General features: G+C 44.2%; 1 protein-coding gene across 1 annotated transcript in view; it reads right to left on the minus strand.

Annotated features, from left to right (window-relative positions):
• LOC126234961 (probable G-protein coupled receptor 158) overlaps positions 1-23,459 on the minus strand; it is a 375,069-nt gene that overhangs the window by 152,341 nt on the left and 199,269 nt on the right. Inside the window, exons 6-7 of the mRNA XM_049943700.1 lie at positions 14,695-14,804; positions 5,177-5,412 (exon numbers count right to left, since the gene is read on the minus strand). Coding sequence (XP_049799657.1) covers positions 5,177-5,412; positions 14,695-14,804 — 346 coding nt within the window. The remainder of the gene's footprint in view (positions 1-5,176; positions 5,413-14,694; positions 14,805-23,459) is intronic.

Here is a 23,459-nt window from a genome sequence, read left to right on the forward strand (position 1 = left end):
TTGCATCAATGACTACAAGTGTAATAAGAAATGCCAAGAAAGGAAGGAAAATCTATTTGCTTAACAAGAGTGATAGGGCACAAATCGCAGAATATCTGAGTGACCACCATCAAACGTTCATTTCTGAGGAAGAGGATGTGGAACAAAAATGGAAAAAATTCAGAAACATCGTCCAGTACGCCTTAGATAAGTTCGTACCGACTAAGGTCCAAAGCGAGGGGAAAGATCCACCGTGGTATAACAATCATGTACGAAAGGTACTACGGAAACAAAGAAAGCTTCACCATAGGTTTAAGAGTAGTCGAATCATAGCTGATAAGGAAAAGCTGAACGAAGCGAAAAAGAGCGTAAAGAGAGCAATGAGAGAAGCATTCAACGAATTCGAACATAAAACATTGGCAAACAATCTAAACAAGAACCCTAAAAAGTTTTGGTCATATGTAAAATCGGTAAGCGGATCTAAATCCCCTATTCAGTCACTCGTTGACCACGATGGCACCGAAACAGAGGACGACCGAAGAAAGGCAGAAATACTGAATTCAGTGTTCCGAAACTGTTTCACTGCGGAAAATCGTAACACGGTCCCTGACTTCAGCCGTCGCACGGACGCCAAAATGGAAAATATTGAAATAAACGATATCGGAATTGAAAAACAACTGCTATCACTTAGTAGCGGAAAAGCATCCGGACCAGACGAGATACCCTTAAGATTCTACAGTGATTATGCTAAAGAACTTGCCCCCTTTCTATCAGCAATTTATCGTAGATCTCTGGAAGAACGTAAAGTACCTAGCAACTGGAAGAAAGCACAGGTCGTTCCCATTTTCAAGAAGGGTCATAAATCAGATGCGAATAATTATAGGCCTATTTCACTTACGTCAATCTGTTGTAGAATAATGGAACATGTTTTGTGTTCTCGTATTATGACGTTCTTAGATAATACAAATCTCCTTCATCATAACCAACATGGATTCCGCAAACAGAGATCATGTGAAACCCAGCTCGCCCTATTTGCCCAAGAAATTCACAGTGCCGTAGACACTGGCGAGCAGATTGATGCCGTATTCCTGGACTTCAGGAAGGCATTTGATACGGTTCCGCACTTACGTTTAGTGAAAAAAATACGTGCTTACGGAATATCGGACCAGGTTTGTGATTGGATTCAGGATTTCCTAGAAGAAAGAACACAACATGTCATTCTTAACGGTTCAAAATCTGCAGATGTAGAGGTAATTTCGGGAGTACCGCAAGGAAGCGTGATAGGACCTTTATTGTTTACAATATACATAAATGACTTAGTTGACAACATCGGTAGCTCCGTGAGGCTATTTGCAGATGACACGGTTGTCTACAAGAAAGTAGCAACATCAGAAGACTCGTACGTACTCCAGGAAGACCTGCAGAGGATTAATGAATGGTGCGACAGCTGGCAGCTTTCCCTAAACGTAGATAAATGTAATATAATGCGCATACATAGGGGCAGAAATCCATTCCAGTACGATTATGCCATAGGTGGTAAATCATTGGAAGCGGTAACGACCGTAAAATACTTAGGAGTTACTATCCGGAGCGATCTGAAGTGGAATGATCACATAAAACAAATAGTGGGAAAAGCAGGCGCCAGGTTGAGATTCATAGGAAGAATTCTAAGAAAATGTGACTCATCGACGAAAGAAGTAGCTTACAAAACGCTTGTTCGTCCGATTCTTGAGTATTGCTCATCAGTATGGGACCCTTACCAGGTTGGATTAATAGAAGAGATAGACATGATCCAGCGAAAAGCAGCGCGATTCGTCATGGGGACATTTAGTCAGCGCGAGAGCGTTACGGAGATGCTGAACAAGCTCCAGTGGCGGACACTTCAAGAAAGGCGTTACGCAATACGGAGAGGTTTATTATCGAAATTACGAGAGAGCACATTCCGGGAAGAGATGGGCAACATATTACTACCGCCCACATATATCTCGCGTAATGATCACAACGAAAAGATCCGAGAAATTAGAGCAAATACGGAGACTTACAAGCAGTCGTTCTTCCCACGCACAATTCGTGAATGGAACAGGGAAGGGGGGATCAGATAGTGGTATAATAAGTACCCTCCGCCACACACCGTAAGGTGGCTCGCGGAGTATAGATGTAGATGTAGATGTATCTGAACTTAACTGTTTGAGTAATAGGTTTCTTCCAACTGAAGTTTTTATTGTGTACATAAAATTTGACACATTCAACCCTGTTACTGACTCTAGTTAAAGTATTACATCAATTGTTTTTATGAATCTGTCTGTTGTACAAAGCCGAATACAGCGCGTTTTCTGACAATTAAAGTGGAGTTCATTTTCAAAGAATAAGTTAGTAAGTCTATGAAAACATCATTAACAATTTCTTCTTTAAGTAAGTTTGTTATAACACTAGTATTGTCTGCAATCAGTAACAATTCTGCTTGGATATTAAGTGGAAGATTTTACACATGTATATGGTACAGCAGTGACCCAAAATTGAACCTTGTGGCAATCCAATTGTGATTTGTCCGCAGTGTAAGGTACTCATTATTTGCAGATGAGAGCGCATTTTCATTCATTTCCAATTTTGCTATTTCACATACGTGAAGTGAATTAATCAGCATTGCATTACGTACAGTCAGGGGCGAGTGGTAGTTTCCCACGCTGGCTAGCAGAGGCGGTTGGCCATCTGGCGTTTTCAGAGCCAGTAAGATGAGGTACCGATGCAGAAATCGCTAGTGAACTCAGAAAAGAGATACGCAGGTAAAGTACATTTATTCCGGCTAGAAACAAGTCACAGTTATTAATAAATATTTAGAAACAAATGTTGCCTTTTGCTACTCAGACATTACGAGGAGTCTACAGGTCATAAATACAACCTCTCAGTGAGTTGACAATGCCAGGCAACGCTGATATTGATAAATAAATGAATAACTTTGGCGTAGCCGAATATGTACGATCTTTTACGAACCATACCGATTGTAAGCTGAAGTTACAGACTGGGTGGCATAGTCGGCAGTCGTCGACAGGATACCTTCCTATCTGATCATGCGGTAAACTGTTCTCTCGTACCGTTCACAGTCAGATTATAATCACTGGGAACAAGTTCATTTTACGGTGTTTCTTAAATAAATGCAACATGATGTCATCCCGTGCAAAAAATTATTTGCACAAAAAAGCTTCTTCGGGCCTCGTTAGATACTACAGCACTTTCAGAATCCGACGGCGCTACTACGGCAAGGGGACATAAAACTACTAGAGCATCTCCAAGTAACAGGTAGGAAGAATTCCTACGCAGGGGCTCACTAAGTCAGTTGAAGGACGGACTGGCTTAATTTCCACGAAACTCGGGTGGGAAACTGTGGCCGATTGTACTGTACACCAGTTATACCACCATCTACGGACTCACCGGATAAAGTGAGACATTTCTGGAGGTTTAGTAGGAGTGGGGGGTTCTCGCAATAGTCATTAAAATTGTCTCTCCTTTGAGATGTGTTTCAATTAATCAGCATAACGTTTTGCAATCTGTTTGCTACATGTGATTCAAACTACACTACTGGCCATTAAAATTGCAGATGATAAACGGGTATTCATTGGACAAATATACTAGAACTGACATGTGATTACATTTACACAATTTAGGTGCAGAGATCCTGAGAAATCAATACCCAGAACAACCACCTCTGGCCGTAATAACGGCCTTGATACGCCTGGGCATTGAATCAAACAGAGCTTGGATGGCATGTACAAGTACAGCTGCCCATGCAGCTTCTGCACGATACCACAGTTCATCAAGAAAGTGACTGGCATATCGTGACGAGCCAGTTGCTCGGCCACCATTGACCAAACGCTTTCAATTGGTGAGATATCTGGAGAATGTGCTGGCCAGGGCAGCAGTCGAACGTTTTCTGTATCCAGAAAGGCCCGTACAGGACCTGCAACATGTGGTCGTGCATTATCCTGCTGAAATGTAGGGTTTCGCAGGCATCGAATGAAGGGTAGAACCCCGGGTCGTAACACATCTGAAATGTAACGTCCACTGTTCAAAGGGCCGTCAATGCGAACAAGAGGTGACCGAGACGTGTAACCAATGGCACCCCATACCATCACGCCGGGTGATATGCCACTATGGCGATGATGATTACACGCTTCCAATGTGCGTTCACCGCGATGTGGCCAAACACGGATGCGACCATCATGATGCTGTAAACAGAACCTGGATTCATCCGAAAAAATGACGTTTTGCCATTCGTGCACCCAGGTTCGTCGTTGAGTAAACCATCGCAGGTGCTGTTGTCTGTGATGCAGCGTCAAGGGTGACAGCAGCCATGGTCTCCGAGTTTATAGTCCATGCTGCTGCAAACGTCGTCGAACTGTTCGTGCAGATGGTCGTTGTCTTGCAAACGTCCCCATCTGTTTACTCAGGGATCGAGTCGTGGCTGCACGATCCGTTACAGCCATTAGGATAAGATGCCTGTCATCTCGACTGCTAGTGGTACGAGGCCGTTGGGATACAGCAAAGCGTTTCGTATTACCCTCCTGAACCGACCGATTCCATATTCTGCTAACAGTCATTGGATCTCGACCAACGCGAGCAGAAATGTCGCGATACGATAAACCGGAATCGAGTTAGGCTACAATCCGACCTTTATCAACGTGGGAAACGTGATGGTACGCATTTCTCCTCCTTACACGAGGCATCACAAGACCGTTTCACCAGGCAACGCCGGTCAACTGCTGTTTGTATATGAGAAATCGGTTGGAAACTTTCCTCATGTCAGCACGTTGTAGGTGTCGCCACCGGGGTCAGCCTTGTGTTAATGCTCTGAAAAGCTAATCGTTTGCATATCACAACATCTTCTTCCTGTCGGTTAAATTTCGCGTCTGTAGCACGTCATCCTCGTGGTGTAGCAATTTTAATGGCCAGTAGTGTAGTTGTTTTTGTAACCATCAGTTCCATAATACTAAACTTAGTGTAAAAGTGTAACTTCATCCACACAGTTAAACGTCTTGCAAAGATCAAAACAAGTAAAAATAGCGATATTTTACTATGTAAGCCTTATATTATTTGATGAGAGAATGTTTAATTAGTATAGTACCAAGACCCAAGTACCAATTGCACACTAGTAGATGGTCAGTGGGGTACAGACGTGTTTCGCAGGAGCGGCGCGGCTTACCGGCCTCGGTGACGTAGTCCCACCAGAGGGCCCGGCAGGTGAGGAAGGGTCGGCCGTCGGGCGTGCGTCCCCGGGCCACCAGCTCGTGCCCGTCGGCCAGGAAGTTGAGCGTCGAGGCGGTCCAGGCGGCCATGTAGCCGTGCGCCACCACCACCATGCCGGACAGGTACTTCAGCAGGTCCTTGTCGCGCACCACCCAGCGGTGGGCCTTGCGCGTCCGGAACTCGATCAGGATCCTGCACAGCAGAGCGCCGGTGTTCTCTCCCTCCTGTAACCGGCTTACAACAGCCAAAATACTCATTTGGACTTCTCAGAATACTTTGCTCCAAATTTCTTAATGACACTGCAGGCTATGCTGAAAGCGATGCATCAGAGCAGTGACTTCGATGTAGTATGTCTTGGCTTGCAAATAGTATTTCACTCAACTCCACACCAACGATTTTATGGGGTACCAAAAGAAATTTGTGACCGTGTTAACGATTTCTTTTGTAGGAACGAGGCAGTGTCTTATCTTCGATAGAGCCTCATCTACAGATGTAGAAGAGCTGAAGTGTATTCCTATTAAATCTACATCTACATCCATACTCCGCAAGCCACCTGACGGTGTGTGACGCAGGGTACCTTGAGTACCTCTATCGGTTCTCCCTTCTATTCCAGTCTCGTATTGTTCGAGGAAAGAAAGACTGTCGGTATGCCTCTGTGTGGGCTCTAATCTCTCTGATTTTATCCTCATGGTCTCTTCGCGAGATATACGTAGGAGGGAGCGATATACTGCTTGACTCCTCGGTGAAGGTATGTTCTCGAAACTTCAACAAAAGCCCGTACCGAGCTACTGAGCATCTGTCTTGCAGAGTCTTCCACTGGAGTTTATCTATCATCTCCATAACGCTTTCGCAATTACTAAATGATCCTGTAACGAAGCGCGCTGCTCTCCGTTGGATCTTCCCTATCTCTTCTATCAACCCTATCTGGTACGGATCCCACACTGCTGAGCAGTATTCAAGCAGTGGGCGAACAAGCGTACTGTAACGTACTTCCTTTGTTTTCGGATTGCATTTCCTTAGGATTCTTCCAATGAACCTCAGTCTGGCATCTGTTTTACTGACGATTAATTTTATATGGTCATTCCATTTTAAATCACTCCTAATGCCTACTCCCCTATAATTTATGGAATTAACTACTTCCAGTTGCTCATCTGCTATATTGTAGCTAAATGATAAAGGATCTTTCTTTCTGTGTATTCGCAGCACATTATACTTGTCTACATTGAGATTCAATTGCCATTCCCTGAACCGTGCGTCAATTCGTTGCAGATCCTCCTGCATTTCAGTACAATATTCCATTGTTACAACCTCTCGATATACTACAGCATCATCCGCAAAAAGCCTCAGTACACTTCCGATGTTATCCACAATGTCATTTATGTATATTGTGAATAGCAACGGTCCTACGACACTTCCCTGGGGCACACCTGAAATCACTCTTACTTCGGAAGACTTCTCTCCATTGAGAATGACATGCTGCGTTCTGTTATCTAGGAACTCTTCAATCCAATCACACAATTGGTCTGATAGTCCATACTCTCTTACTTTATTCATTAAACGACTGTGGGGCACTGTATCAAATGCCTTGCGGAAGTCAAAAAACACGGCATCTACCTGAGAATCCGTGTCTATGGGCCTCTGAGTCTCGTGGACGAACAGCGCGAGCTGGGTTTCACACGATCGTTTTTTTCGAAACCCATGCTGATTCCTACAGAGTAGATTTCTAGTCTCCAGAAAAGTCATTATACTCGAACGTATCATGTCATGTCCATTATCAATTTGAGGTGCGATGCCATAGGTACGAGCACTCGTTTGTTGTGGCACTTGAGTAAACAGCCTCTGAATGAGATACTAGGAAATTTCTTGCTACGCCTGAAACATGTATTGCGTCAGTTCATAGTGACTGCTGGCTGAAGGCTCCTGAGGAAGTGTATGTCTTCTCACTGCATTGCAGACATGCTGATGGGTGACAAATCAAGGAACTGGGCAGCACAGTTAAGGATTTGCCTGCGATGTAAACTGCAGTGTGTGGTCTCGCATTATCCTGTTATTTTGTACCCTGACAACGAGTCATACACTGAGGTGACAAAAGTAATGGGACACCGATATGCACATGTACAGATGGCGACAGTATCGCGTACGTAAAGTATAAAAGGGCAGTGCGTTGGTGGAACTCCATTAGCACTCACGTGTTTCATGTGAAAAGGTTTCCGAAGTGATTACGGCCCAACGACAGGAATTGACAGACTTTGAACGTAGAATGATTGTTTCAGCTAAACGCATCGGATATTCCATTTCTGAAATCGTTAGGCAATTCAGTATTCCGAGATCCACAGTCTCAAGAGTGTGCCGAGGATACCAGATTTCAAGCATTACCTCTCACCACATAGAACGCAAGGGCCGACAGCTTTCACTTAAAGATCGAGAGAAGGGGCGTTTGCGTAGAGTTGTCAATGCTAACATACAAGTAGCATTGCGTGAAATCACTGCAGAAATCAGTGTCGGACGTACGACGAACATGTCCGTTAGGACAGCATGACGAAATTTGGCGTAAATGGACTGTGGCAGCAAACGACTGACGCGAAAGTCTTTGCTAACAGCACGACGTCGGACCCACGCCTCTTCTGGACTCGTGACAACACCAGGTGGATCCAAGACGACGGAAAACTGTCCCTTGGTCGATGAGTCCCGGTTTAAGTTGCTAAAACCTCATCTAAGTGTTCGAGTATGTCGGAGACCCCACGAAGCCAAGGGCCTAAGTTGTCAGCAAGCACTGTGCACGCTGGTACTGTCTCCATGAAGCTGTGATCTGTGTTTATATAGGATGGACTGGAGGAAATGATTAAGTTGAGCTATTTGGAGAAATTTGCAGCCGTTCATGGATGTCATGTTTCCAAACAACGTTGGAATTCTCGTGGATGATCATGCGCCATGTTACCAGATCACAGTTGTTCTCGACTGGTTTGAAGAATATTCTGGACATTTCGAGCGTCTTACTTGGCCATCCGTGTCACCTGACATGAATCCCATCGAACATTCATGGGACATAATCGAGAGGTCAGTTCGGGCACAAAACCTGCGCCGGCAACACTTTCGCAATTATGGCATGTGATTTCCCTAAATCACTCCAGGCAAATGCCGGGATGGTTCCTCTGAAAGGGCACGGCCGACTTCCTTCCCAATCCTTCCCTAATCCGATGAGACCGATGACCACGCTGTCTGGTCTCCTTCCTCAAAAACCAACCAACCAACCAATTATGGCATCATGCCTCAATATTTTTGCAGGGAAATTTCAAAGAATTGTTGAACCGATGCCACTTCGAGTTGCTTCAGTACGCTGGGCAGAAAGAGGTCCGACACGATGTCACGAGGTGTCCCACGACTTTCCTCACCTGAGTATATGATGATAACGCGTCTTGTCATACATTAGCAGCAGTCAACTTCCGTTCAGAAATTACCAAATCAGTTCTATCTTCATATCCACTACCTCACCATACCATAATTTCAGAAGTTGTAGGAGTATGGGTCTCGAGAACTGCTGCTTCGTGTGACCTTTCACCAGATCGTCTATGGACACTTTGGCGTCGACCAGAGAGCCACAAACACAGACGATTCTGATCGCTGAACACCACAGAATGCCAACTAATGATTCAAATTCACTATTGCTCTACACGATGTAAGACCTCATTGTGTGTCGTGCGGTGTCAGCAGTAAACGAGTAATGGCAGCTCGAGATCTCAACTGGTTTCCAGTGATCTCTACCAAACGGTTCCTGGTGACACACTACCCCCGCTCATCAGAACCTGCCCTACGCGTCCTCTCACGTAGTCCTTCTGGGTGGCCATGCAAGTTCTTTTTCTTTGCCACACTGTTATCCCGAGTCCGTCTCGTCATCGCTCGTTCTGCAGTCACCGCACTACAGGCGACTGTCTGTGAAATCTGTCGGCTGGATGCCACCATGTCCCTCGAACTCTTTCATAGTCCGGAAGATTGTGAACACCTAAACGTGCGTGTTCTCTGGGGATGGCGTACTCCGATCTCCACCTGAGAAATTCCGGTAACCTTCAGTCTCGACCCAGGGTGAATTTCTGCAAGAGTGGTTGTTACTTTATGTTACTGGCTCGTTCCTCCGCCACAGGAAATAACTTGCTGTCACATCTACTTTTAATGTTTCCTAGATACATGGGACTTTTAGAACAGTAAAACTGAGGTACCAATTAAATAAGCAAGAACAAGTATTAGTACTGCTCACATTTAGCAGACAATCTGACTATTTTACACTGTGCAACACAGTTAAAGGATCACTTTTCTGAAACACACTGACTGACTGCCGTTGCGACGCATAAGATTGAAATTTGACTCAAAGGTGCCTACAACCTTCCTTTGAGGTTCTACGAAAGCATGGCGCCCTGCGACGTCACACTCTGTCAAATAGAAAAATACCAGAGCTCAGAAGTTCACATATATGTCACTATAATTGTAGTGGTTTTCATATTATTAATCTCGAATTTAATTTGTCAGTATGAATTTTTTTAAAATAAATGTTAATTTGGTGAAAGCGACGAACTATCTGTTGGGTCTCCCTGACACGTGTTGATGTTTGATCCTTTCCTTTTCTGAACCTGTTACCTGGGTTTCAGTATTTATGGGGTAATCAACAGAACTTGTCAGTTCACGCCTATTACAGGAAGGAATTTTCTGCTTTCATGTCTTTTCAGTCTTTACTGTGTTGTTTGCTTTGTTTCAGTGGCTCATTGACAAGGTTGCAAGTCTTTTTGCTACTATTGTTCTTCTACAAGAAAGACGAAATACCTGAAAATGAACAAGGTATTTACATTTTACAAAGAATAAGTCTATACTATGCATAAATAAGAACGTAAGTAGATCACCATGTTTTAATGAAAATTATTTCAACAGTGGAAAAACCAGAATTATTTGATGAGGAAAATAATTTTCGATTACGTTTGGCATTTAGCAAGAAAACAATGTATAGAGGATAAAGTGAAAAAGATGCTATTTACTGCATTTTAGATATTGCTCAATGTGTTTGTGGGTATATATTTTCGAACGAAAATAAATTTATGTATTTTAAAAGGTTTCAACGACGCTTCCCCTATTTTATCAGTTCTCAGGAGTGTAAGGAATTCATCACAAGACCTTTAACATCTACCATGAATTTTGCTTTAGCCATTAATAAAGTCTAGTATGTTTGCTTCTTTCTACATTTTGTTACTATATTTCGATTCTATCTTAAAAAAAGGTATCCACTCATAACCTCACTTTCTCTGTTCAGGTGCCAAACTGCACAGCAGACAGCTCTAACAACATAGGCAGTTTTAGTGCTGCCGCACATACAACGACAACTCGAGACATCTACACTCCTGGAAATGGAAAAAAGAACACATTGACACCGGTGTGTCAGACCCACCATACTTGCTCCGGACACTGCGAGAGGGCTGTACAAGCAATGATCACACGCACGGCACAGCGGACACACCAGGAACCGCGGTGTTGGCCGTCGAATGGCGCTAGCTGCGCAGCATTTGTGCACCGCCGCCGTCAGTGTCAGCCAGTTTGCCGTGGTATACGGAGCTCCATCGCAGTCTTTAACACTGGTAGCATGCCGCGACAGCGTGGACGTGAACCATATGTGCAGTTGACGGACTTTGAGCGAGGGCGTATAGTGGGCATGCGGGAGGCCGGGTGGACGTACCGCCGAATTGCTCAACACGTGGGGCGTGAGGTCTCCACAGTACATCGATGTTGTCGCCAGTGGTCGGCGGAAGGTGCACGTGCCCGTCGACCTGGGACCGGACCGCAGCGACGCACGGATGCACGCCAAGACCGTAGGATCCTACGCAGTGCCGTAGGGGACCGCACCGCCACTCCCCAGCAAATTAGGGACACTGTTGCTCCTGGGGTATCGGCGAGGACCATTCGCAACCGTCTCCATGAAGCTGGGCTACGGTCCAGCATACCGTTAGGCCGTCTTCCGCTCACGCCCCAACATCGTGCAGCCCGCCTCCAGTGGTGTCGCGACAGGCGTGAATGGAGGGACGAATGGAGACGTGTCGTCTTCAGCGATGAGAGTCGCTTCTGCCTTGGTGCCAATGATGGTCGTATGCGTGTTTGGCGCCGTGCAGGTGAGCGCCACAATCAGGACTGCATACGACCGAGGCACACAGGGCCAACACCCGGCATCATGGTGTGGGGAGCGATCTCCTACACTGGCCGTACACCACTGGTGATCGTCGAGGGGACACTGAATAGTGCACGGTACATCCAAACCGTCATCGAACCCATCGTTCTACCATTCCTAGACCGGCAAGGGAACTTGCTGTTCCAACAGGACAATGCACGTCCGCATGTATCCCGTGCCACCCAACGTGCTCTAGAAGGTGTAAGTCAACTACCCTGGCCAGCAAGATCTCCGGATCTGTCCCCCATTGAGCATGTTTGGGACTGGATGAAGCGTCGTCTCACGCGGTCTGCACGTCCAGCACGAACTCTGGTCCAACTGAGGCGCCAGGTGGAAATGGCATGGCAAGCCGTTCCACAGGACTACATCCAGCATCTCTACGATCGTCTCCATGGGAGAATAGCAGCCTGCATTGCTGCGAAAGGTGGATATACACTGTACTAGTGCCGACATTGTGCATGCTCTGTTGCCTGTGTCTATGTGCCTGTGGTTCTGTCAGTGTGATCATGTGATGTATCTGACCCCAGGAATGTGTCAATAAAGTTTCCCCTTCCTGGGACAATGAATTCACGGTGTTCTTATTTCAATTTCCAGGAGTGTATATCTACATCTACATCCTCATAGATACTCCACAAGCCACCATGCGGTGTGGCTATTCGTTTCATTTCCTGTTCCAGTCGTAAACAGAGCGAGCGATACACGACTGTCTATAAGCCTCCGTTTGATCCTTAGTTCCTCGAATCTTATGGTTAAGCCCAATGTATGTTAGCGGCAGTACAATCTTTCGGCAGTCAGCTTCAAAAGTCGGCTCTCTATTTTTTCTCAATAGTGTTTCCCGAAGAGAAATCCGTCCAGGGACTCCCATTTGAGTTCCCGAAGTGTCTCGGTAACACTTACTTGTTGTTCGAACCTACAGGTAACAAATGTAGCAGCCCGCCTCGGAATTTCTTTTCGATGTCTTCCTTCAATCCGACCGGGTACTGATTCCAAGCACTACAGCAGTACTCAAGAATAGGTCGCACCAGCGTCCTTCGTGTGGCTTCCCTTACAGGTGAACCACTCATTCCTAAAATTGTCCCAATAAATCGAAATCGGCCATTCGCCTTCCCTACCACAGCTCTCACATGCTAGTTCTATTTCATCTCACCTTGCAGCATTACGCCCAGATATTTAAACGACTTGACTGTCAAGCAGGACAATAGTAATACTGTATCCGAACATTATAGGTTTGTTCGTCGTACTCATCCTTATTAACATACGTGTTTCCACGTTTAGAGCTACTTGCCTTTCATCAAACCAACTAGACATTTTGTCTAAGTCGTCTTGTATCTTCCTACAGTCACTCACCGCAGCATCATCTGCAGACAACCGCACGTTGATGACCAAGCTGTCCGCCAAATCATTTAAGTATGCAGGCTTTCCCAGTAGTGATAGTCAATAATTCACACATGGAAAGGACAGGCCAAAAGCAACTAAAAAGCTCCAAAAAACATGGATTTGCAAATCACCCGTTGCCGAGGTATCGCATTAATTTGAGTTGGAAACCAACTGTAGACGTCCCTGGATACCTCGGTATTTACGTTGATATCTCAAGGCTTGGTGTCGACTACCTGTTTCCCCCGCCGTGCGCTGTGCCGCACCGGCCTAACAACCATTTACGAACGTGAAGGCTCCATGGACAGAGGTTCCACCAATAAACTCTACGCTGACATGCACTTCACGTGTGGAAAAGCGAATGGCAGTGTCCTTGAGGCTTCACTATTGTATGAAAAAGCTTTTCCTCTCTGCAGGCAGCCCTACAGGCGTACATTTAGCAGGTTACATCAGCGCCTTGAGAAACCGAGAGTTTCGCACACCATGTACGAGAAGGTCGACCCAGACCCATAAAACCCGATGTTGAGGCAAGGGTGTTAAGCATTTCACACGAACGCCCGACTACTTCAACAAGGAGGTTTGCTACCCAAGGGCGAGTCCTGAGTCATAGCAGATTTTACATCGACAAGTATATCCATATCATCTCCAGCGCGTGCAAGCCCTCAACAATCCAGACATCCGTCCTAGAGAGAATTTCTGCCAATGGGTGCAATAACACTGTACACTTAATTCCTAGTTTGTAAGCAGTATTGTGTTCAGGGATGAGGCTGGATTTACCCGTGGCAGTATTTTAAACTGTCAAACCTGTCATATTTGGACCAATATCTGTCTTAATGCAATACACGTATCACGACATCAGAAGCGTCATTTTTCGAACGTCTGGGCAGGATCACAATTCGTACCATAGAAACTAACCGGACAGCAGTTCATGCGGTTTCTGCGGACCTTAGTTCCAGGTGTAAATGCCGATCTCCCACAGAACCAACACCTGAACATATGTATCGTGCATAACTGTGCTCCAGTACATTTTAATTTACGAATGTATCGGCTTCTAACTCGGACGTATGGTCAACATTGGATGGTTAGAGGAGGGCCTGTGACATGGCTTCCAATCCATGGATTTCTTTCAAATGGTTCAAATGGCTCCAAGCACTATTGGACTTAACATCTGAGGTCATTAGTCTCATAGACTTAGGACTACTTAAACCTAACTAATCTAAGGATACCATACACATCCAAGCCCGAAGCAGGATTCAAACCTACGACCGTAGCAGCAGCGCGGTTCCAGACTGAAGATTTCTTTGGGTGGCATCATGTCAAAAGCCTGGTCAACTGTCTTGAGGAACTAAGCTTGCGGATTGAAGCAGGATTCTAGCTTTTACAGAATTCGCCAGATCTCTCTGAGAGGATTCGCAACTCATATCAGAGACGAGTTCAATGTTGCATTCAGACGCATGGACAAAATTTCGAACACCAACTTTAACTTTTAGTGATGCTGAGTGTTCCTAGATACTGATTAACCGCAGCAGAAAAGGTATCTAGACAACGGTTGATTTGATGATCCATGTTTATTGGAGCTTTTTAGTTACTTTTGGCCTGTACTTTCTATGTGAATTATTGACCATCACTTCTGAAACGCACCGTATAGAGAACAGCGATCCTGTCACACTTCCCTGGGCCAATCCTGACGAACAGTCGCTGACGACAGACGAGATTCAGAACAGGAATAAAACGCCAGGGGCGCTGGTGTAGACTCTCACCTGTCTCGAGTAGTCATTAGGAAGTAGATCGTGTAAAACTGGCTTAAAAGTACGCATCACAGCCACCTGCACCAAACACTTGTCAAGAAAAGTCAGCAGCACAGAACGTGAATGAGGAGGCGGTTTCGTTGCGGGTCTCACCTGTAGAGCTTGAGGATGATGGCGCCGTAGCAGACGACGAAGCCGATCTCGCGCAGCCAGGCCTCCAGCAGACAGCGAACCACGGACGGCGCCAGCAGCTGCACCGGCACCTGCACACCGAACACACAACACGCCCCTGTTCAGCCGCACCACTGCACACACGGCATTTCTGTCTGTTTTGCAGGACTGCAGACTCATCGTAGCAAGAAACAGAGGTGCAGTTTCCCAGGGTGTTACTACAAGTAGAAATCACGGGTTAAACTCTACCAAAGAAGTAATAAAAAAAAAGAACAGCCAATAATGCTATTTGTAGATAAAAAATAGAGCCGTTACCGGTTTCGAACCGGCAGTTTCATCGTCAGACGACTGCTGCTCGAAGAAGAAAAAGATAAAAAAGCCAGCTTTACTGTAACCATTTTTTCCACCTGTGGCGAAAAAACGCAGTATCATTTGAGACAGAGGCGAGCGAGTGTGCTGGGTCTTATCCCAGTTCACTGCTACGGGCTACGCGCAATTGAGGAGCGTATATCGCGTGTGGCGCGACGCAGCGCAGCGCGCATTTTTGTAATTTCACAGATTCAAATGGGACGCGCAAATTGTGACGCGACGCGACTGGGACGCGACGCACGCCTGCGCCAGGTTGTGGCACAGTTTCTCGCGCCACGCGGGTAGGATGAGGCGGAGAGCGGGAAGGCAGTCCTGCATGGCACATATGGGCAGTGGAAGTATTGCCCATCCGAAAAATATGGCCTTGCTGTATACGGAATTTTATCATCACTGAGTAGTGTTTCGTTTTTCGCCGTTTAAGCACCCCATCTCTTTTCGTAAGTACATAATAGTTTTCAGTTACATATATCTTACAGTTATTTTCTTTTGTTTATTCTTTTGTCAAGAACAATGCACAGTTCAATAACTGGTGAGCCATTAGCCACTGGGATTATATCTTCTCCCTCCACAATGTATTCAGATACTAAGAAGGGACAGACGATTCATCGTGAAGATAGTGAATAAGGAACTAAGAGATATTATAAAATCGCGTGATTTTGAAACAAGGCAGGAAAGTAAAACAAGGTTATCTACTTGCTGCCTGTTATGCTGACGTATCTCTACGATCTGTTGCAAAAAGTCGAAAAGCCGTAATTTCCACCGATATGACCCCTTTGAGCATCTGGTAAAAAGCGTCCAAGAAATGAAGTACACAAGTTTCACTATCGTTACTTGGATATGGTTGTAATAAGAGACATTACACTATGTGCATGTGGACATTTCCACTACAAGCTAGAAACAGTCGAAAAGCAGTCACAAGTAATCCAGTATGAAATTTTCACCCTGCAGCGGAGTGTGCGCTGGTATGAAACTCCCTGGCAGAATAAAACTGTGTGCAGGACCGAGACTCGAACTCGGGACTTTTGCCTTTCGCGAGCAAGTGCTCTACCAACTTCGCCACTAATTTGACATATAACACTACAAGCAAGATAAAAATGAAATATTTTTTCTGAATAGTTCTTGTAAAATCGTTTGAGAAAGATTAAGTGCGCGCGCGTTTTGTTTCTGTCAGCGCAGAGCGTCGCCAACCGCCGCGTGCAAAGTATGTGTACGCGTCTAAATATGCGCTGAAACGCGCGACACGTGCGGAACGTGCCCGTTATAGTGTCGTGTCATGTCACACGTGCTATACGCGTCTCAATTTGCACGTAGCCTAGAGTCGTTTCATCACAACGCGCCTGTGCGTAGCATACAAGTATTGCGACATACTCTGCGAATAAGATTAAAAATTAAAGTAGCTTTTCTAAACTTTGTCAACATATGCTTCAGTATATTAATGTTTAAATTGTTAAATCTGGAGTGATCAGATGAATATGTTTCCCTAAATACATCGTTTAAAGAAAAAAAATATGTGGCGCTAAAGAAACAAGTTAGAAAGCCAAAAATTGTTCAGGATGTGCAAATGTGTGTCAGAATGAACTGTTAAAAGTCTCAACTTGATTGGATTAATAATTTGGTCAAAATCGGTGTTTTACTTAAAAGTTGAAGGCGCTGAAAAATTGAAATGAGCGTACTGCATTGCGGGCCGGGAGTCCCCCATTCGGGGGAAGATGGGCCGCCGAGGGCAAGTACTTATTGCATTCGACGCCACATTGGTATGATGCGTCAGTTTGATAAAAAAACATTAACTGTGTGGCCCCATTAAGCTACCTCCAACAGTTTTCAAGCAACTAACTAAAAACAAAATCTGGAACAAAATTTTCCTTATTTGTGATTGATTAAGTATTATTTATATGAAACCCAACACCCGATGAAACCCATTAAATAACGAAACTATAACAAGTTTCAAGACATTGATGTAAATAATAATCAGTACAAGGTCTCTTAAAGACATATGTTCAAATGTGTGTGAAATCTTATGGGACTTAACTGTTAAGGTTATCAGTCCCTAAGCTTACACACTACTTAAACCTAAATTATCCTAAGGACAAACACACACACCCATGCCTGAGGGATGACTCGAACATCCGCCGGGACCAGCCGCACAGTCCATGACTGCAGCGCCGTAGACCGCTCGGCTAATCCAGCGCAGCCTTAAAGACATATTTCAAGGTCATGTTCTACTGACGGTTCCGTTCTAAAAATTCTAGCCGGCAAAGTTTAAATGCAGTCGAGATGAAACTTTTTCTGTAATTAAAGCCAGCTTTACTCCCTTCATATAAAAATTACGAAGTTTGTAAATTGATTCACAATAAGTGTCCGAGAAAGCGGCGATTTAGGTGCTACTACCTGGGCATACAGCAGATTACGGCAGATGTTCCCTTCGGCCGCCCGTTGCTCCCATATATAAATACGGCCTGAGAGGCAGTGAAAACTTCACTTCGCACCCAGCTATCAGTCGGTCCGCGACAGTCAAACGCCAGCTTACGCGCTGCCTCGGATGACGCCACAGCCAGTCTGTTGCTAAACTCATTTTTTCGGTACAAATTGTAAGTGGACTCGCTAGGTCTGTCCACCGTCCAAGATCGTTTAGATTTCACGGAAGTAACTTCTTCTGGTGCCGCCCGTAATGTTAACAAAATTGCGTAGCAAGTGATGAGATTATTCCCCACTTTTTTGCCGAGCAATGAACTTTGATTATTAGAAGTCAGGGCAAAAGACCGTTTAGTTGGAACTTACTGTAAAGGTCACCTCTGGACTGATCATAGTGCCGTTTAAGATAGAGACGTCATTATTATTATTAATATCAGGAATATTACCATTTTGTGCGTGTTAAAAATTTATTGGATATATTGATCACTTAGAACTCAAAACTGTTCTTTATAATCATAGTTCCTGATCCCGTTGCGTAAGTAGAGAGTAGAAACATTTCTTTCAGTGAGTACGAGGAGAATAAGGACTTGCAGACTGGAAGCTATGGTCAATATGTTCTCCATCGCTTTCTGGGTGACCACAAAAATAGTTTTCAGGCGTTCGTAAAAAGACGGCGAAGTCCAACATTTCTTATTACCGGATTGATCGATGAGGGGATACGGAAGAAAAACGTCTAATGAACTTACGTCCGGAAATGCATGGTTTCAATGCTAGAGAACATTTATTCAACCATACATTGTTACAGAGAGTGCGGTCTAATACGCGCTGTACCATGCAGCTACAGTATGTGTTCAATATTGTTTCCATGTGCCTCAACGCGAGCGTGTACGCGCCGTGGCATGTTCTGTCTCGGCCAGGCTGCACCCGAACCGCGTCAAAGGCAGCATGAATACGCTGCTCCAGTGTCTCCACATCTGGATACTTTTGAGTGGCCCCATAACCAGAAGTCGCACGGGTTAACATACGGTGGACGAGCAGGCCATGCAACTGGATCCCCTCGTTCGGTCCATCGTCCAGTGAAGACATGATTGAGGCGAGTCCGGACGTTAACAGGGAAGTGGGCTGTAGAAGCATCATGTAGCAGCCACAAAACTCTTCGAATCATCATCAGTGACACTTCTTCCAGCAGGGGAGGCAAAGTCACCCGCAAGAAACGCCAACAGTTCCGCCCTGCACACGCTATAAGTGATAAGGGTAGCAACAACCGTCGTGGAGAATGTTCCACACGGTCGTCTGGCTTACATTGTACTGGCGCGCCAACTACGTGGTACTGACATGGCGGTCGCCCCTTACACGGTGGTAATCACATTTTCCTCCAAGTCTGGTGGCCAAACATTTCAGGTACGTCCTTCATGATTTACGGCCCTGTCTCAGATAAGCGGCGAAACACTGTTGCAAAACTCCAGTGGAAGACTCTGCAGGAGAGACGCTCAGTAGCTCTCGGTACAGGCTTTTGTTAAAGTTTCGAGAACATACCTTCACAGAAGAGTCAAGCAGTATATTGCTCCCTCCTACGTATATCTCGCGAAGAGACCATGAGGATAAAATCAGAGACATTAGAGCCCACACAGAAGCATACCGACAATCCTTCTTTCCACGAACAATACGAGACTGGAATAGAAGGGAGAACCGATAGAGGTACTGAGGGAACCCTCCGCCACACACCGTCAGGTGGCTTGCGGAGTATGGATGTAGATGTAGATGTAGAATGCTGCGGTTGTTGACGGCAGTTATACACAACCTTGCTGCTTGCCGCCCGATGCCGTTTGCCTTTCCATAAGTAAACACCATGTCGGGAAGCTCGTGATTCGAATGCGGAACAATTGTGTACAACGCTGCATCACATCCACTAAAAAGGTGAGTCAGCAAGAGAAGTGAATCGAACACAACGTTACCAATTCTATGGCAGGATAGGGCACTAGGGTATGGTCTATGAGCAATAGTACCACCCTCTAGGAGGGAACCATGCATACTGTAACTGCATGGTACAGCTCGTATTAGACAGCAGTCTCTGTAACAAAGTATGATTGAATAAATGGTCTCTAGCATGGAAACCATAAGTTCATTAGACCTTCTTTGTTCCGTATCCACTCATCGATGGATCCATAGCGTTTGTACATGGTGGAAAAAATTGTACCTTACACTGAACTAATATGTTTTTTAGTTCATTGTTAAGTCAAGTTACAGTAAAGTAACACATTTTCTAACTCTGTGTTTTCATGTTGGACACCATCAGGTACTGTGACACAGCTGCTCTATGGCTAGAAAACAGGTTTTCTAACTGTCTGCCATGCAGTTCGGTGATTTTGTATTTATCCACACAGTGGGAGGCGCAGTTCAAAAGATTTTGATAATGGCTTTACTTTACACAATATAATTACGCCCAAACGTTGTTGTTCTTGATAATGGGTTAAGCCCAAAATTATGACAGTAATATAAAATAAGGAAATTCTTATAGTCATATGGCGGAAATTTCATTCAAACACTATTACATGACTGTGGCACAAAAATATTAAAAATATTGTCATAAGCTGAATGTAATTTCACTCCTCTTTGGTAAAAGGCTTTGAGTCAGATTCTCACAGTTTAACAGGTGGCACATCCTTCTGTCTGAAGATGGTTTCACACTGCCTGACAAAAAATGGAAACACCTAGAAGGGTGGAGGAAACGAAATGAAACTTCACAGAGTGAGAACGTACGTGGTCTTTTTCAGTGATTACAAAAGCGAGCAACGACATAGGACTGATTTTAGGGAATGAATTATCTGTGGGAAACGTAGCCAGAGACGGTCTCGCCAAACTTGTTCTTAATTTGGTTTCCTAAAATCGAACGAGAGAGCGATACAGAATTTGGAAATGGGACGGTGACAATGATCCGACCAGAGCCAAAGACTGACCAGTCGCGTACGCTGTCATCTAAGGCTACACTATGACAGCAACTGACACTAGTTGTCACTGGCATGCCGCTTGAATTTGAGCGCGAAAGGGCCTGATTGGCTAAATTAAATGCTAATTAAGTCAGAAACAGTGCAACGTTTAGTTTTTTTAACAATTATTTCTTAGTATAACTTACTCTGAAACACCATTACAAGCTTTTCAGACTGTTTGTAACCAGCATGTATTCTTTCTGCACTTATTCTATATATGTATAAGCTTCGTTTTGCAACTCTTAATACATAAAATATCTATATATCTGCCACATTACGCAGTTACAGTCTCACATCCACTTGAAAGTGGCGTGGATATGAAGTCCGAAACTGATCGTTGACTTAAAGTACATATCGGCAATTGGAGCGGCACTTCATTTACTGAATATACAATTGCGGGATAACAGCGCTCTCCAAACACGGAGAAATCAATAATACAGGAATTGTACTAGTAGACGTCATTCAAACGTTAACTATCCTATGTCATATGTTATATGGGCAGCCGATCACATCCATCCAGTGGCAACAAGTATTTGATTTTCGGCGTCATATAATCATTGTCTGAATTTAAAAATGTAAAATGCCGTCATAATTTACTCATTAAAATGTATAATTTATGTTAAAAGTTTAACACAAAAAGTCACTGTTAAAGTTAGAAACTGTGCATGTGTCTTGAGGAACCTTAAGTCACGCTGCGCAAACTACCCAGAATCTGTACAGTGTTTCAGAACGAGAGTATTTAGCGACTCCAAAGAAACGTTGCACATAATTTCAAACCTTTCCGAAACCATTTTTTACTGACGCTCAGCATAAAATAATGAAAGGAAAAAGGTTGCTCGCTTACCACATTTTCGCTGTTCCATTAGTAAAACTTCAGCATCAGACGTGACAGTTTAATTAATTATTTCTTTACTACTAAATTTATTCGCTACCTATTTTACGAATAGTATCTAAATTCACCACTGAAGATACTCAAAAAACTCTATCATTGCTTAGGAGAAAAACTAGGTTTTTCGAGAGAATGTAAATAGTTCTCTATATTGGTTGTACAAATGTTTATAGCATTATAAGAACTATTCAAAGGTAATTCTCATATGACTGCGCCACATATGGCTTACGATTACCGAGTTAGAACAACGTGAGTCTACTATTTAATAAACAAGTGGGTTGCAGAATGTTGTTCGTTAACATAACAACGGTGCATTTCTTCCGGATAGAGCATCGTCAGGTTATGTCAAAAAAAAAATCAGAAATTTTCCACCAAAAAGCATTCGTGAAGAAGGCATGTTACCGCATGAAACGTATTAAAAAGCAATCTCTTGGAGGTGACGACAGGCGTAGCAACGCAGAAAAGGATCTGGCGTGCAAACAGCAATCAGCCGTACAGTAAGACGGCCCCAAGGGCAGAGAATTTCTGATTTCTTAACATAACATGATGAAGCCCTATCCGGGTGAAACGCGTCGTTCTTATGCTAATAAAGAACGTTCTGCTACCTACAAGTGTTCTTTAAATAGTAGTAATAGAAGGTTGCTGTACTACCACGTCAAGATGGAATGGGATAATTTTTAACAACATGGGTGTTTCACGCGCGTGGAAATTCGATTCTTTGTTGTGATCTTCAGTTCGAAGACTGGTTTGAAGCAGCTCTCCATGCTACTCTATCCTGTGCGAGACTCTTCACCTCCAAATAACTATTGCAATTCATATCCTTCTGAATCTGCTTACTGTATTCATCCCTTGGTCTCTACGACTTTTACCCCTCCACACTTCCCCTCAATAGTAAATTGGTGATTTCTTGATTTCTCAGAATGTGTCCTATTAACCCATCCCTTCTTGTCAAGTTGTACCACAAATTTCTTGTCTTCCCAATTCTATTCAGTACTTCCACATTAGTTAGATGAACGACCGAATCTTCAACATTCTTCTGTAGCATTACATTTTCAAAGCTTCTATTCTCTGTCTAAACTGTTCATCGTCCATGTTTCACTCCCATTCACGGCTACACTCCAGACGAATACCTTCAGAAAAGACTTTCTAACACTTAAATCTATATTCGATGCCAACAAATTTCTATTCTTCAGGAACGGTTTTCTTCTGACTGCGTCTACATTTTGTATTCTCTCTACTTCCTCCATCATCAGTTATTTTGTTGCCCAAATACCAAAACTCATCTACTACTTCAAGAGCCTTTTTTCCTAATCTGATTCCCTTAGCGTTACCTGATTTAACTCGATTACGTTCCATTATCTTTTAAAGAACTAAAAAATTTCACATTTCTGGGTACAGCCCTCATAAAAGCACGGTTGCAACCAAGAATTCATTGCAGAAAACCATAAGTAGCACATCGACACTTAAAGTAAAAGAGCAGTTGTTAATAAATCATCAAACAGATATTGACAGCTGAGTGGAAGACAACGTGTTGCTATCCCATAAGAGAAATTTAACCTCTACATTGCATATACTGGTGGGTGAAACTTTTCTAGATAAACAGAGGTATCAGAGAGATCACTGCACATGTGAGAGTTGGGTCAAGGTGACAAAGACGACGGTTGCGATGTCTTCTTACCACATGATGAGGTCAAAAGTGGCTTGCCGCTGGTGTAATTACACTTCCCTGTCCAAGGAAATGAACAATAGCCGCTCGGTCTAGTAGGGGCTTTACCACGGTTCGCGCGGCTCCCCTCGTCGGAGGTTTGAGTCCTCCCTCGGGCATGGGTGTGTGTGTTGTCCGTAGCGTAAGTTAGTTTAAGTTAGATTAAGTAGTGTGTAAGCCTAGGGACCAATTACCTTAGCAGTTTTGTCTCATAGGTACTTACCACAAATTTCCAAATTCCCAAATGAACAATAGAAACTGTAATGAGACTCTAGGCAGCCTGCGTCCCCGAGTTTTATGATCTCAGAGCGAACGGTAATTAGTAAACATCTCCTCACAAACTGCTGAGAAAAGCAGTCAAGCTTTACCTGCTAGCACATAGAAA

This window comes from Schistocerca nitens, chromosome 2, assembly GCF_023898315.1.
Source record: "Schistocerca nitens isolate TAMUIC-IGC-003100 chromosome 2, iqSchNite1.1, whole genome shotgun sequence".
NCBI classification, from domain to species: Eukaryota; Metazoa; Arthropoda; class Insecta; order Orthoptera; family Acrididae; genus Schistocerca; species Schistocerca nitens.